This window comes from Harmonia axyridis, chromosome 7 (assembly GCF_914767665.1).
Source record: "Harmonia axyridis chromosome 7, icHarAxyr1.1, whole genome shotgun sequence".
Taxonomy (NCBI): domain Eukaryota; kingdom Metazoa; phylum Arthropoda; class Insecta; order Coleoptera; family Coccinellidae; genus Harmonia; species Harmonia axyridis.
The window spans coordinates 9,926,999-9,942,845 of NC_059507.1; the positions used below are offsets into that span (position 1 = coordinate 9,926,999).

Sequence of the window (15,847 nt, forward strand, 5' to 3'; positions counted from 1 at the left end):
TGGCATCACAGATTAGCACATCAAAATATTAAGTACATCAAAGATTTCCTTAAAAAAATGAATGTTGAGTATATAAACAATGAATTTATTTGTGAATACTGTTTATCGGGCAAACAACATAAATTAAAATTTCAACATAGTGAATCACGAGCTACTGTACCTTTAGAGCTAGTTCATGCAGATGTGTGTGGTCCTATGGAAACACCTTCGTTAGGAGGAGCTCGATATTTTTTATTATTTAAAGATGACTACACCTCATATAGACATGTTTATTTCCTAAAGCAGAAATCTGAAGTAGCAAAAGCAATTGAAAATTATATATCTATGGCAGAAAGGCAAACTGGTGCAAAGATGAAAGTTTTGAGGACAGACAATGGTTTAGAATTTGTGAACAAACAGGTAACGGAATGTCTGCAAAGCAGAGGTATATGCCACCAACGCACAGTGGTATATACTCCCCAACAAAATGGAAGGGCGGAACGAGAAAACCGAACATTGGTTGAAGCAGCCAGGACAATGTTACATAGCAATAAAAATTTGACAAAAATGTTTTGGGCAGAAGCAATAAATACCGCTACATATGTTCTGAATCGCTCTGGTCCAAGCATTGTTCAGTTTAAAACTCCTTTTGAATTATGGAATCAAAAGGAATATAAGATGGAAAATTTTAATATTTTTGGAAGTAGAGTTTCAGTACTAGTACCTAAGGAAAATAGATTGAAGTGGGACACAAAAAATGAACAAGGATACTTCCTTGGTTATGGAGAAGACACAAAGGGATTTAGAGTGTATTTACCTGATAAAAACAAGGTTGTCATACAGAGGGATGTAATATTCCTACCAGAAAAAGTTCAAGAAACAAAAGGTAAAATAACTGAATTCTGTAATATTGAAGAAAATCAAGACTTGGAGTTAGAAGATACCCAAAGTGATAATATTGTACACGATGAAGAGACAATTACCGATGAAGAAGAGTTGGATCCAGAAATCAGTGAAGAAATAGTGAATGGAAGATATAACCTGAGAAGAAACTTAAGAGGAAACCCAAGGTTTGAAGATTTTGAAATGGATTTGGATAGTTTGTTGTTGACAGTTACAGAAGATGACGAACCAACATGCTATGAAGATGCTATGAAAAGCGTTGAGGCTGAGCAATGGAGGAAGGCAATGGAGGAGGAAGTAAAATCGTTGCAAGAAAATGAATCGTTTGAAGTAGTGTGTGATAGTGATGTTAAAAGGCCTGTCATAGAGTGCAAATGGGTGTATAAGAGGAAGAAAGACGAGTTCGGTAGTGTCACGAAATTCAAAGCAAGACTTGTTGCAAAAGGTTTTCAACAGACAATTCCATTAAACGGCGATATTTATAGTCCAGTAGCGAAATTAACTTCTGTAAGAATTTTCTTAGCTATATGCAATAATTTAAATTTCAGGATACATCAACTTGATGTATGTAGTGCTCTTTTAAATGGAGAAATAGATGATGATGTATATATTTTATTACCTAAAGGTTTTAATACTGACACAGGAAAATTTGCAAAGCTAAGGAAGTCCTTATATGGATTACGATCCTCACCAAAAAATTGGTATAAAAAATTTAATGATTTAATGATGACATTGAACTTTGTAAGATCTCAAAATGAATACTGTATTTACTACAAAATTTCAGGCTGTTCAAAGATTTTTGTATTGATCTATGTTGATGATCTATTAATTGCCGGATCAGATGAAAAAGAGGTTGATGATCTAAAAGTTACTTTGAATCAACACTTTAAAATGAAAGACTTAGGAGGTATCAGTTATTTTTTGGGTATGCACATCACACAAAATGTATTGAAAAATGAAATCATAATCAACCAAACTTTATATCTAAAGAAAATGTTGAAAATTTTTAAAATGGAAAACTGTAAACCTTGTAATACCCCTATGGAACCAAATTTTAGACATGATGATCTTAAACGCAAAAATTCTGAAAGTATAGAAATTGAAGAAAGATGTAGAGCAGCAATAGGTTCTATAATGTATGCCATGTTATGCTCTCGCCCAGATCTATGTATAAGCATAAGTATCCTAAGTAGATATCAATCAACTGCAAGTTCACAACTTTGGCAATCGATTAAACGAGTTTTAAGATATGTTCAAAAAAACACAAAATTTAAGTTTAGTTTTTAGAAAAACTGATTTTCAGAATGAAATTGAAGGATATGCTGATGCAGATTGGGCTGGGGATAGAACAGACAGGAAATCTACGTCTGGTTATGTATTTAAAGTTTTTGGGTGCACAGTCAGTTGGTGCTCTAGAAAACAATCATCCGTAGCTCTGTCTTCAACAGAAGCGGAATATATAGCTTTAAGCTTAGCCATAAGTGAAGCTTGTTGGCTTAAGAGTTTAATTAGTGATTTAAAAATTTGTGATAGTTTAAATGTCATGATTTATGAAGATAATCAATCGGCTATCAAAGTGTGTAGGAACCCAGAGTTCCACAAGAGACTCAAACATATTGATATTCGTTATCATTTCATTCGAGACAAAATAAATGATAAAACAGTTTCACTAAAGTATATTCCAACCAAACTGCAACTCGCAGATTTGTTCACGAAACCGCTGTCTCTAAGTTCATTCAATAATTTTACAATCAACTGCAATGTATTTTAAGAAATTTTTTTTGGGTAACTTACCATTGAGGGGGAGTGTTGTTATTATGTTTAGGGAACAATGGCAAGTTAATTTATCCTAGTGGTAACACTGATCATATTCTATGATTGTATCAATGACATGTATTGCGCAGCCGCATATAGTCTTGTCTTGTCTATGAGTAGTACGTCATAAGTTGAAAAAAAAAAAAAAAACTTGGAAGCCGTTGTTCTCCTGTTCTGTTTAAGAATAAAACTTATATTATAAAAGTGTTAAAACAGTTATTCGATCCACTAAACCCACGTTTAAAAACAATTACCTATAATTCATGGAATAATGGACTAATCGCCCAACTGAGAGCATTTTCGTTTTCTTCGTAATCGAATCAATCAATTAAAATATACAATATTTCCATGAAGCAACTTTCAAGTTTATTGAAATTTTTGAAGGGGTAGGTATGGGAAATTCTACAAACATTTTTCGACAAAAAAATTTTCGGGTGAGTTCGAAATTCGTCTAATTGAGGAAATTCAATTACCGCTCACCGATTTTTCTCTCACATTTTTGAGGAAAATTGAACTCAAACTTTGGAAAAAACCATGAAAATCGAATTTCAACACAATAATCGTTATATCTCCTGAAATATTCGTCACATAACCCTCAAATGAAGACCTCTTTCAGAGATCGTGTTCTGATCTAAAACATACTGAGATTTCAAGGGCGTATCTTATGTCCTGGTCATCTGACGTGTGTAAATACTATTGTATATTAACACCAATAAAGATGATTGATTGAAATTGATAACCGGTTAACTTAAATGTACAGGCTACAGCCCCCTATATATCTATACCTATATATGAAGTATATTCATTTCAACAGAGTTCACCCTGTATGTAAGAATAATAATAATATACAAATGCCTGAAAGATTGTTATTTTGACATCCGATGAATAAATTTACCAAATTCGACTTTTATTTCAGTGGTGGTGTACCAAGGAGAAGTGCTCAGATTGATCAAGATTTCAAGAGCTGAAATGGGTGCTTACATGTGCATAGCGACAAATGGAGTACCTCCAACCGTCAGTAAACGAATCATAGTTAACGTTCACTGTAAGTGTTCAAGGTTGAGATTAGCGAACGTTTAACAGTGGTTATGATGTTCTTTTCAGTCCATCCTGTGATTCACGTTCCAAATCAATTAGTGGGCTCTCCAATCGGAACCGACGTTTCATTGGAGTGCCACATCGAAGCCTTTCCCAAATCCATCAATTACTGGATCAGGGACACAGGTGAGGAAATTCAAAATGAAAATTCGACTGACAGAACTGAATGAAGTTATCTTCTCGATTTCCTCATTACGCTTAGAGGTATTAATCAAATGAAAAATTAAGAAGAAATTTGAAAGTTATATGAATCAGTAAAGATAGAGCATGGAAATAAGAAAAAAAACATTCCACAATATACGATATGATAGATTAAAAATGAAACAACTGAAAACTGAAGATTTTGTTACATATAGTTTCGGATATTTTATATAAATGAAAAAAATATTAGATACGCCTTTTTATTTTATTAGACAAAAAAGATATCCTGGTTTCCGGAATTCACATGTAAAATATCTAAAGTGACCTTTTTAAAATCGGTTTTCTTAACTGTCATAAGCGTTATACATCTGAGAAGTCCCAAAGTCCTCAATTGTCTCAAATTTATGTGTACTGTATAAGTTTTCAGTATTGAAAAACAAAATTACCTTCATTGAACCATTTTAAGTGTACGCCATTGATGTTCAGATGACGTGACATTTCCGGAACAACTGACATATTCTTTATATCAAGAAACATTTAATTTGAATTATTAAGTAGTACAATGCTAATTTCGCTAAGTGAGTCTCTCCCTAAATCGAGTTTTTAAGTAATCCATCATTTCAACAAGACCTAAGTTTTAATAATTTTAGGGGATTCTCCTGTTATATCAACGGATCTATATACCACTCATACATAAAATCAATGGTTGATGTAGTCTATTAATGATCCATTCATCAATTAGTCCAATATTATAATAGGGAGAGAAATACAGAAAACCGCATATCTGAATATAAATTCCGAAACTAATGTAATAAAGTCATGCCAATAATTTTGTTGAATGATTTGCCAGAAAGTAGTCGATGAATAAAATGTAACTGGATATTAGAACTACATTATTGAATATTCACAAATGATATCGTTAATACCTAAAATAGATATCGTCATTTTCGGCATCAAAACACATTTCCAATAACATGATGTGGTGATGTTATGAGTAATACAATGAACATATAGGGATATTGAGAGGTGATACATCAATGCGTGGGAGATTCATTAAAAAGGTAAAAAAATCTGCAAATTACACAATATTGTTTATTATATTCTCTTCCAATGCAAAATATCTCGACTCGTGAAACAAGTATATGCACAAAAATAGTATATAACATTACTAGCAAGGTAAGAGGGTTTTTACTGGCGAATGGAGGATATAATTGACGAGCCGCAGGCGAGTCAATTACCTCCTTGAGCCAGTAAAACCCGTTACCTTGCGTGTATTGTTTTATATTTTATTTGTTTCTCATTTGTGAAAAGGTTAGATAAATTCCAAAAAAATCTCAATAATTTATCTCAAATGTCGTAAGCTATCATAGACATATATTTATATAAGTCTATGGAAGCGTTGCCATGAACATGTCTGTTTATTTTTCTTTACATTTGTTTTGGCGAAAGCGAGAATGAATGTACCAAAAGAAATTATTGAGGCAGCGAGTAGTGTAGCTTCTAGTTTATTACCTGCAAAATCAGCTTCAAGGTACGAGCGACAATACGACTACTTCAAAAAGTGGCAAAACAAAAATAGTGTGATTGGGGTAACTGAAGATGTTTTGTTGGTCTACTTGAATCAACTATCAGCTAGATTCAGCCCTAATACTTTATGGGCAAAATGGTCTATGCTGAAAAGCTGCTTGGAAATGAAAGAAAATGCCCCTGTTCGCAGGTTTGTTTTCCTTAAAAAATTCATTGAAAAATATGACGTTCAATTGTCATTTGCAGATTTCCAAAGATAATAGCGTTTCTGAAACGAAGAAATGAGCGTTATACGCCAAAAAAGGCCAAGGTATTAAGTAAAGAAGAGGCTGAACAATTTCTTTTACATGCTTCTGATGACCAGTGGTTGCTGGCGAAAATTGTAACAATATTTGGGATTTTTGGATGTTGTCGATGTGACGAAATTCTCTCCTTAAACATGAATGATGTAGAAGATATGGGAAAATACGTTATATGACGATAAAACAAAATTTTCTAATGTAAATAATACTTCTAACTTGTAAAAATTTTGCAAGTTAACTGTCAGTTTTACAAGTTAGTGACTTGATAAAATAAACTTTCTTGATTAATATTGTGTTTTTGGAAACTGACGTTTACAAATGAGGAACAAATAAAAGTTTTAACGAATATCCAGTGTCATCTGAATAAATATTCCAAGTGTCCTTGTGATTCATATTTTCAATTTCATGATCGAGTTGTGTTTAATTTCCTGGATATTATTCTTTTCAATTTTCCCTTCGAAAATGGATTGTGTTCTCGAGCAATGAATATCAATCGGTATAGCAACTGATTTTTGCATCAAGTTTCAAGTTTGTTTCATTCAAATAGATATTACAATTTGCCAGAAAAGCTCTTGACGTCGGACGGATGCATATTTTTCATTAGATTTTTGTATACTATACATTCCTCGATACATTCCAAAACATAAATTGGAAAAATTTCAGTTTTTTCTCGGATAATTGCAAATATAACTAACTAAGAATGTAATAAACCAATATCATCAAATATTTCATGTATTCAATTGATTCAACCTGTTTTGTCTTGGGAAGGTGAGATGCACAATGTTTGAACCTTGTGACCAAAGGCCTAATACTAGGAAACCAATATTTTAATTGGTTGGACATATTTAACCATTTCAGATCACGTGTTTTGGCTTCCTTTATCATTGGTTGAAATTCGAACATCTATATCCTCTCTTTTGTGGTCACTTTACATAAGGCTCAATCCTTCTCTCTCTAATGTTGGAGTCAATGCTCTACACTGGACGACTGCTCAAGAGCGCATTTATGTAATATTAGAACATTGATTGTAATGAAATTATAAGCTCAGAAACGAACTATTCTTCTCTATCATTATTCAATCCCCACACTTCAAGCTTTGAAGTTATGACAAAATCTATGCGTCTACGAGCCCTCTTCAATACCGGACGTGATGTATCAACCACAGAAAGGATGAAATTAAGCATCAATTTCATTAATCATGTCGAAAATCGAATCCGAACATCAATATTGCTATCAGCCTTGTACACGCCACTCCTGTATGTATATATAAATTAAAGTTTATCTTTATCTGAGGCCATATCTCTAATGGCTCGACCATAACTTATTTTCAGAGGATAGATGCAGGTCAAGATTAATTTATGAACTGGATTATGCACTCTAATAATTAAAGTAGGAGCATGTGAAATCAACTGAACTTTACTAAATGCTTTGATAGCACATACCGTTTGTCTATGATATGGTGATCGAATTTTATGTTTTGCTTTGGAGTTTTCGTCAATCCTCCTATGTCAATAAGGGAATCCAAAGTTTTTCGAGTTCACATAGACATATTCTGCTGAAGTTGTAAGGGATTTTTCCAATGAGGGTTTTTATTTTGATATTGCAAAAAATGAGTGTATTTCAAGAAAAATCAATGGATGTTTAATTCACTGTAACTATGAAAAACGATATCAGCCAAGTGGTAGATATGGCTACGTTTTTGTCTCAGACGATGTCAAATATTTATCATTGGAAATAATGAACCAAAATCTTATCCCAATTGCCGTTATTATCATCTTTTCAGATTGGTAGCATTATGTCCTCGGTCTAGAAGTGGTTCTTTCATTGTATTCACCATGTAAAAAATTTATTGTCGGTCAATTAAAAACTGAGATGGTTTGAACCCATTGCAGATTTGAATTTTGAACTTTAAAAGTCATAAACATAAATCTTAACTTCCAACTTAACGAACTCATTCCCTTAGAACTAACGCGAGTGCTTCAAGAATTGGGGAGACCTCTAAAAGACTACAAATCTTGTGCGTATAAGAAGATGTCAAGAATTCCTCTGAAAAATACCGGTGCATTCCCAGAATTGTTTTTCAATTATTTTGGATTCCCTACGTCTGATTAATAAGTCATAATTCCAATATAGTTCAATTCGGGTAACCTATTTGAGTATGTGAAGTTGGTAGATAGAGACATATCTACTACAGAAAGAAAATATTGTTAACATTCAGAAACAGAAAATATCTCCATTTTCAATTTCACAATTGTGGAACATTTCTGCATAAATAAATCTTTCCCATTTTGGAATCTGTTGTTTCAGGAGAGATGGTAGTAAGCAGCTACAAGTACGATGTTCAGACAACGAGTAAGTTGCCATTCGAGGTGAAAATGACGGTAAAAATACGAAATCTGCAGAAAGAAGATGCTGGTTCGTATAGATGCATCGCTAAGAATTCCTTAGGTGAAGTTGAGAGTAATATAAGATTATATGGTGAGTACATATATTTCAAGTTTAATCTCTCATCACGTACTGTGCCAAATTTGGAACATTTCCTTTTTCAACATTTTTGTAACACTCGCTTCTCGGCGTTCAGAAACTTTTGCTGTCATCTAACCCTTATTTTGTGAATTAGGTAAATTCTAGTGTGCCCGCCTGTTTACACCTGTTACGGTCGGAAAACCTTGAAGAAAAGTATTTTAGTGAAACAAACAATAGTCGGTAGGTGTTGCTTATTTCGATTTTTGTGAGGAAATATCTTCCACTTTTCTCCTTTTCTTCTTGAATGTTATTTGTTTGCTTGTGCCATATTCGGAACAGTTCGCAATGAAGGCTAAGCTATCTGTTCAATCGGCATATTTTACTTGAGAATATTTTTCCTTTTCCTGAATATGATTTAGGTACTGCAAAAATTGGATATTGTAGAGGACAACATTATTAACCATAAAATAAATTATTGCGATAATAAAGGACATTTTCCTGAAGGGCACGAATATCGCCAGAGATGTAAATACTCCGAGTCCAGAGTAAAGTGGCAAGTTTCCTGTGAAAAATGAAATATTACGTCTTAACTAGAATCGAAATTGTTTTCGACGTTTCCACTTGAAATGAAAATATGTAATGTCTTTTATTTATACGACCTATTTCTGATGAATTGGTTTGAATAAGTGAAATATTCTAGTTTCCATTAATGCGAGTTGTGCCAAATTTGGCACATGTCAAAATATCAATTTATTTCACGGATATTTTGAGGCGAGAATTCTTTATTTGAACTTTTAAATTAACTTTTAAATTGATCAGCATATTTCACATATCCAATTCTCGTTTGAATCATAGTAAGCAGTATATCAGCAGAATATATCAATATAGTCTCCTCATAATGCAAGATAGACGTTGACAGATAGAAATATCAAGCACCTGACGAAGATTTTGCATCACTCATGTGTTACAATGTGTTCCTTGAGACGTTCATGAGATTTCAGCCTATATTATCTGGCTTCATTTCGAGCATACTGGTTTTTATTACTCATATTTCTCCGCGGGTGACATATATTCGTATTTCCTCCTCAGCTTCTCATTGTGATATCTACTTTCTCTCAATATGAACTGATTGAAAGGACCCCGCACGTTTAGTATGGGAAATGGCTTTCCGTGAATTTGGCTGAATTTTTGATATGTTGTAGTTCTTGATGAACTGATCAGAAAAGTCCCTAGCCACAAAGCTCAAAAATGGACAGTTTTCGAGATATGGAGCTTTGAAAATGGATTTTTTTCGGGGTTTTTGCTCATCAATCGGGGAGCTCTCATTTCTGGTTGGGATGGAATTTGGATGTTCGGCGGCCAGAACTCGACTGAGAAATGATCTTCCTACAATTCTTCCTACGAATTCTTGATAATATATTTTTTTTCTATGAACTTTTTGAACTTCACACATACGAATGAATACTATCTAATAATATGATCGTTGGCAAAATGAATAAGTAGATCAATCAAATACAATATAATAATGTTTCATAATAATAATAACAATAATGATAATAAACAAAAAACAATTTAAAATTATATTAGCAATCGCAAGAAATCTAATATAATTTTAAATTGTTTTTTGTTTATTATCATTATTGTTATTATTATTATGAATGTTACTCTCATTATTATATTGTATTTGATTGATCTACTCATTCATTTTGCCAACGATCATATTATTAGATAGTATTCATTCGTATGTGTGAAGTTCAAAAAGTTCATAGAAAAAAAAAATTATTATCAGGAATTCGTGGGTTAATATCGGAAGTTCCATTCATAGTTTGCTTCCAACACTTGGACTTCTATATTCTACCAGGATAGTACTATATTGTATCAAAACTGCAGACATTTTCACGGATTCGTTTGTCTGTGAGATGCTATCATCAATTTCGAGACATTCTGAGGAAAATGTCTTGGCACCCCATTGTCAGATTATCGAGATTTGTGAGAAACAAATCACATATCATATGTAAATGACATCAATAGTGATCACAATTGTTATCCCTGAGGATATATGATTATGATTTTCCCATTTTCCCCCATAACAGCTCGCGATGCCTGGTTATGAACATTTCGGGTAACATATTTGATATTATTGGCCATCAGATATATGAGGATTCAGTTATTATGGTCTCTCTTAAAAAAAATCTCACAATATGTCGTTTCTCGGTCATGTGAATTATTCTGGCGTCATCTTGTGGCATGAAAAGATGTATGGAAGATCTTGGATTTTGTATCTCATTTCAATGTGAAGCAGTGTATAAAAAATTATCGATGGCGATGCCTCATATAACCAAGGAAGATCATTTCTCAGTCGAGTTCTGGCCGCCGAACATCCAAATTCCATCAAAACCAGAAATGAGAGCTCCCCGATTGATGAGCAAAAACCCCGAAAATTGCAAAAAATCCATTTTCAAAGCTCCATATCTCGAAAACTGTCCATTTTTGAGCTTTGTGGCTAGGGACTTTTCTGATCATTTCTTCAAGAACTACAACATATCAAAAATTCAGGCAAATTCACGGAAAGCCATTTCCCATACTAAACGTGCGGGGTCCTTTGTATCTCTTCATACATGATAAATCGGGAAGTGTTGTATTTTTAATGCTGAAATCTATTCGGAATCTGAAATATGAGAAAACGTTCAACTTATGGATCATCTAGCTTTTGTGCTAGAGGCTTTTGAGCGGTCATCACTCAATTTCACATGAAACTTAAAATTGTCATTCTACACGCAAAATCTGAACACGATTAAATATGTTATAACGTAAAGGTAAGGAGATTTTTCTCCATATTCTTTCTCGATTTGGAATTGTAAGTCTTTATATTCAAAATCTCAATCGGATTGGTTTTAATTTTGCTCATATGATCAGCATGAGATTTTTCATGAAGCTTGAATATATTATTCGATATCAATATTCATGATTTGAATTCCGTCATTTTTTAGTGATAAATGAAATTAATTCTTATTCTTTGAATTCACAATGTATTAATCTACAACAAAAATAAATCAACCTATTAAATATCCATTGAAATAAGAAAAAAATGCTGCAGAAAAAAGTTTCAGTTAATGAAACTGGTAAAAAAAAATTCAAGCCCCATTCCCTATTTAAACACTCATATTGAATATCTTTCACCAAATGAATTCTATATGTGAAACTTATTCACGAGATTGTGTGCTAAAATTCCCACTGACACATTTCCAACGACAATCATATAAAGCAGCATTCCTCAAATCGTACACCCCCACATAAAAATCCCAATTCTGAATGGACTCCATCTATGAAAACTCGAGCTGAACTTCACAAGACCCATACATTTCAAATTGACAGCTACCCGATTATAAAGTTTATGTATGTTAAAATAACCGAAAGATCGTGGGAATGAAACTGTTGAATGAGGGAGGTGAAAGCAGTCCTCTGAACCTCAAATTTAGAGAATGAATCTTGTTATTATACAGGGAGTTTCATTTGGAAACGAAAATACTTGAAAGGTGATCGAAGGGGATCAAGATGGCTCTAGATGAACCACCACATTTATTGGTTTGGTTCTGACTGTATTTGTTACCGAAATACAGGTCTATAATATATCTTATTCTTCAAGTTCTTTCTCTTTTTAATGATTGAATTGAATTGGCTGTAAACTATGGAAGCCAAGGGCACAAATCTTCCCCAAGACTTTCGAACAATTCTCATCAAAATTAAGTCACCCCTTTTACTCACTATGTTATCTCAAAAACTCTCTAAGTCGATATAACTAATCCTTATCTGCGACGAAATACAATAGAGACATTTTTGAGTATATTTTGTGAGCACTTCATGGTAATTCTTATCATTGAATCGTTCCTCAAGACAACAAACCGTTACAGAAAAAGGTTCAACATCTAAAAAATCTAAAACTAGAGACTCAAGGATGGGTAGATGTATCTCCTATTGGGAAGTGAGAATACGGAAAGCCTCAGTAGTTTTCTCCTCCGTTCTAACAATTTGAAATTTCAAAATAATATAAGAACACTTAAATTTAAAGATTATTTCATCTCAAGCCAAAATAATATTGAAAAAAATTATTATATTTGGATTATCGAATCTTAAAATCGAAATAACATTCATAAAATAATCAAATTGAGCGCTAACAATATTCTGAAAGCCTTCCGCTGTGCAATAAATACGTATTTGGGAGCTCTACTATCGTCATAAAATAACACCATATCTAATAATGTATTAAATGGTGAAGTGGTTGTGGTATATCATTTCAAAGCCAATGTAGTTCATGTAATGTACTATCATTCGATCATTTGTAGACTATAATATGTAGAGTAAAGCTTTCACACAGTGAGAATTATATTTTGATCCCAGCAAAGGACTTCGCCTAGATGTAGCCCTAAAAATTTAATGCTTCTGGACAGGGTATGTTCATTTGTTAATGGACGAAATACGTTCTATGGTTCCGGAATTATATCCATGTAAATTTCGTTTTCTCAATAATTGCATAATTAATCATCTGGCCAAGCTAAAAAATTAACAGTATTGTGTCTGAATTGGGATGGGAGACAGTTACAAAGCCTAGACAAAACAAAACAGGTTCTCACAACTCATACGAGGTCCTGAAGTCGGTGGTCTCATAGGTTCTTTCCATTATTATCGACAGAAGATGTGAGCTATCAGAGCCGGCGTTAGGGGTTAAACAGTGAAGCGCCTCTATTTGAGGGGCAGCAAGTCGGCTCATTTTGCTGGCCGCCTTTTCTTATTTCATTCTTGATTCTTGAAAACAACAAAGATTTTTCGGCCCCGCTGGGTTTGTCAATTTTCACTGCAATAAAAATTCCCAAACCACCGTTACTAATTCTCTGTTACCCTCATTGAAAGCTGGAAAACATCATTATGTATTTCACAAACACGAAAAACATTACTTTCACTTTCAAATTATTTGGAAGCCGATGCTTACTCATTCAATATATGAAAAAATCCTACGATTTTGCATTCGAAACTAGTTACTGTTAAATGCGGAGCACATTTTTGTAATCCCAATTAGTTTACGAAGCAATACTGAAACTTTGTATGCCCCACTGCACTTTGTATATTGTGCTGTGATAGGTAATATGTTCTAGATCTGTTCGACTCATTACATAAAAGTTGGATTTGAGTAGTAATCAGGGAGGTCAGGTCATGTTGTTATTGATGCTTTTTCACCAGGGGCGCATATAAATTATTTGGCTTCAGAAGCTGAAATTACTCGCGCCGGCCCTGTGAGCTGTACGTCATTATCACTCAATTTTTTTCAGATATTCCTGGTCCTACAAGGACATACCTCAACGTGGATGAGGAGGACTACAACGACCAAGTAGGATCTGCGGAATTTGATCAAGACGATATGTCGAATAATATATTAGAAATAGGGCGACCGTCTATCTTGACCACTATAACTACATCTCGTGGACTTCACGAGAAAAAAATAGGAAACCACGTACCAACAGATCTACCAATGAACAGTTCTTTTCATGTTACGTCGAGTTTACTAACATTCATAATTTTGTTATTCAGAATATGACAAAATCCTAAATTGATGATCAATCAATAATGACAATAATGTTTGAATACCTACCTTAATTGCTAAATGATGTTAATGTTTCTGATCTAATTGTTTACACTTTTATGGAGTTTTATTAATCTTCTTTTGATGTATGTCAGTTCACTCGTCGTATGTCATGCATTTTCTTCCATGTGATTTTAATGTATCAACTATAATCTCTTTTTGACAATGGTGGGTTCTGGAGAATAGCTAGAAGTATTGAAACGACTTTTTGCTCAATACTGAGATTGCTAGAAATGCTGGTGTGTCCAATGATTGAATGTTGTTTCAGTCATCTCAGACGGCGTGATCTCGAGATTGGCCAAACTTTACTCTCATTCAGTAGATAGTGGTTATATACGGAGTGTACTAGAAATAGTGGTTCATAATTAAACATCGTTCAAAACATTATTTCTTAAAGAATAGCCCTTAAGATGTATTTTATTTATTTTCACCGGAACCAACTCAACAAAAATCATGAAAGTAAGTGCTAATGGTAACAATATGCGAAATAACTTGAGTTTGGCCAATCTTTGAATCAGGAATAATCACAACAAAGTGAGATATTGAACTTTTTGAAGTTTTAGTTGTGATTTATCAAATCCTAATTGAAAATAAAAGAGATCAAATGGAACATAATATCGAACACTGAGAAGCAATGAAAATATCGTAATGAGAAGTTAGTGAATTTGCTTGCATCGAGTCGAAGGCCTTTTTGGTTTTGAAGATGTTTGGTATTATTGAAATTTCATAATTTACACTGCGTGTTAATTTTGCTGATCTATGGTTTTATGGTGTACTGAATGAGATATAAGGCTGTATTCTTGTTATTATTCGAATCCCTGTTGAAAAAAAATACATGTTTTTTAAATAGGAGCACCATCATCATCAATTGACGGAAGATTTTGTTTATGGCAAAGACTTGGATGTTAACATCCGAATTCATCAATTATTTTAAATTAAAAGTGTTACATGTTACTCATAATTTGCTGACCCATTTTTATTTGAAAGAATGCTTATGGTATTTCTGAATTGATACGAAATATTTTGAAAGGAGATTCACCAAGAACTTTGCTTTCTTCAATGTGTTTTATTGAAGTCCATGAACTTTCAATATCAGGTAAGCGTTTAAAATAAATTACTAGCGCATATCTATTTATATACTTACTCTGATTTCCAATCATTTCCATTTCAAATAATAACTCTTCAGTGTTAGTTTCTCGTATCGATTCAGAAAGAGTGTTGATTCCTTTCAAATTCATAAAATTTCACAAATTTATCCATCTGCGCATTTACTTTAAACTCGAACACAGATTGATAAATATCAATTTCAAAATTTTAAAAGAATTCGAATAAAATTTGACCAAAATGAGGAAGGAAATAAAAAAATTTTAAATATATAAAAATAGTTATATTTGAATAATTATCTCAATTCTTCCCCCGATATCTCTAAATCAAGATGATCACCAAAACATTAACGACGTTTGAAATATCCCAACAGATAAGAATAAAAAAAAATATTCACTTATAATTTCTTTCATTCCCAGACTTGGTATAAAAATAATGTACAACATGATTTTAGTAAATTTTTCATATCTATAGATTGAATTCTTCATTAAAAAAAATAAGAAATATAAGCTCGCTGAGTGTCATTATTTTTGTACCAATATGAAGAAAAATTTCGAGCTATATCATTCTATGGAATAATTGATTCCGAGAGATTCTATAAAAAAAATTTGTTTTATCAATTCGAACTTTCGAAGTCGATTGTCTTCCAGAAAAATATTCACCCTCAAAAATGTTAATTAAAATTGTTAGTCCTTTATTAGACTTTATATTCGGAAAAAATTTTTCGTTAATAAAGAGGATATATGAGAAGAATGCTTTAAAATTGTTTTGTTGAAATGAGATTTGTATCTTATGTTAAATACTCTGAGGAGAAACTTGTAAATAAAATCATCAAAAGTGTAATTTGAATCATATTGAATAAAGTTTGTGATGAAAA

At 32.8% G+C, this 15,847-nt stretch overlaps 1 protein-coding gene across 2 annotated transcripts in view; it reads left to right on the forward strand.

Moving 5' to 3' along the window:
- Positions 1-15,847, forward strand: part of LOC123683895 (lachesin-like) — a 94,028-nt gene extending 78,181 nt beyond the window's left edge. For both annotated transcript variants that reach the window (XM_045622903.1, XM_045622904.1), the window contains exons 6-9: positions 3,614-3,742; positions 3,802-3,921; positions 8,073-8,243; positions 13,556-15,847. In XM_045622903.1, coding sequence (XP_045478859.1) covers positions 3,614-3,742; positions 3,802-3,921; positions 8,073-8,243; positions 13,556-13,821 — 686 coding nt within the window. In that variant the 3' untranslated portion in view covers positions 13,822-15,847. The remainder of the gene's footprint in view (positions 1-3,613; positions 3,743-3,801; positions 3,922-8,072; positions 8,244-13,555) is intronic.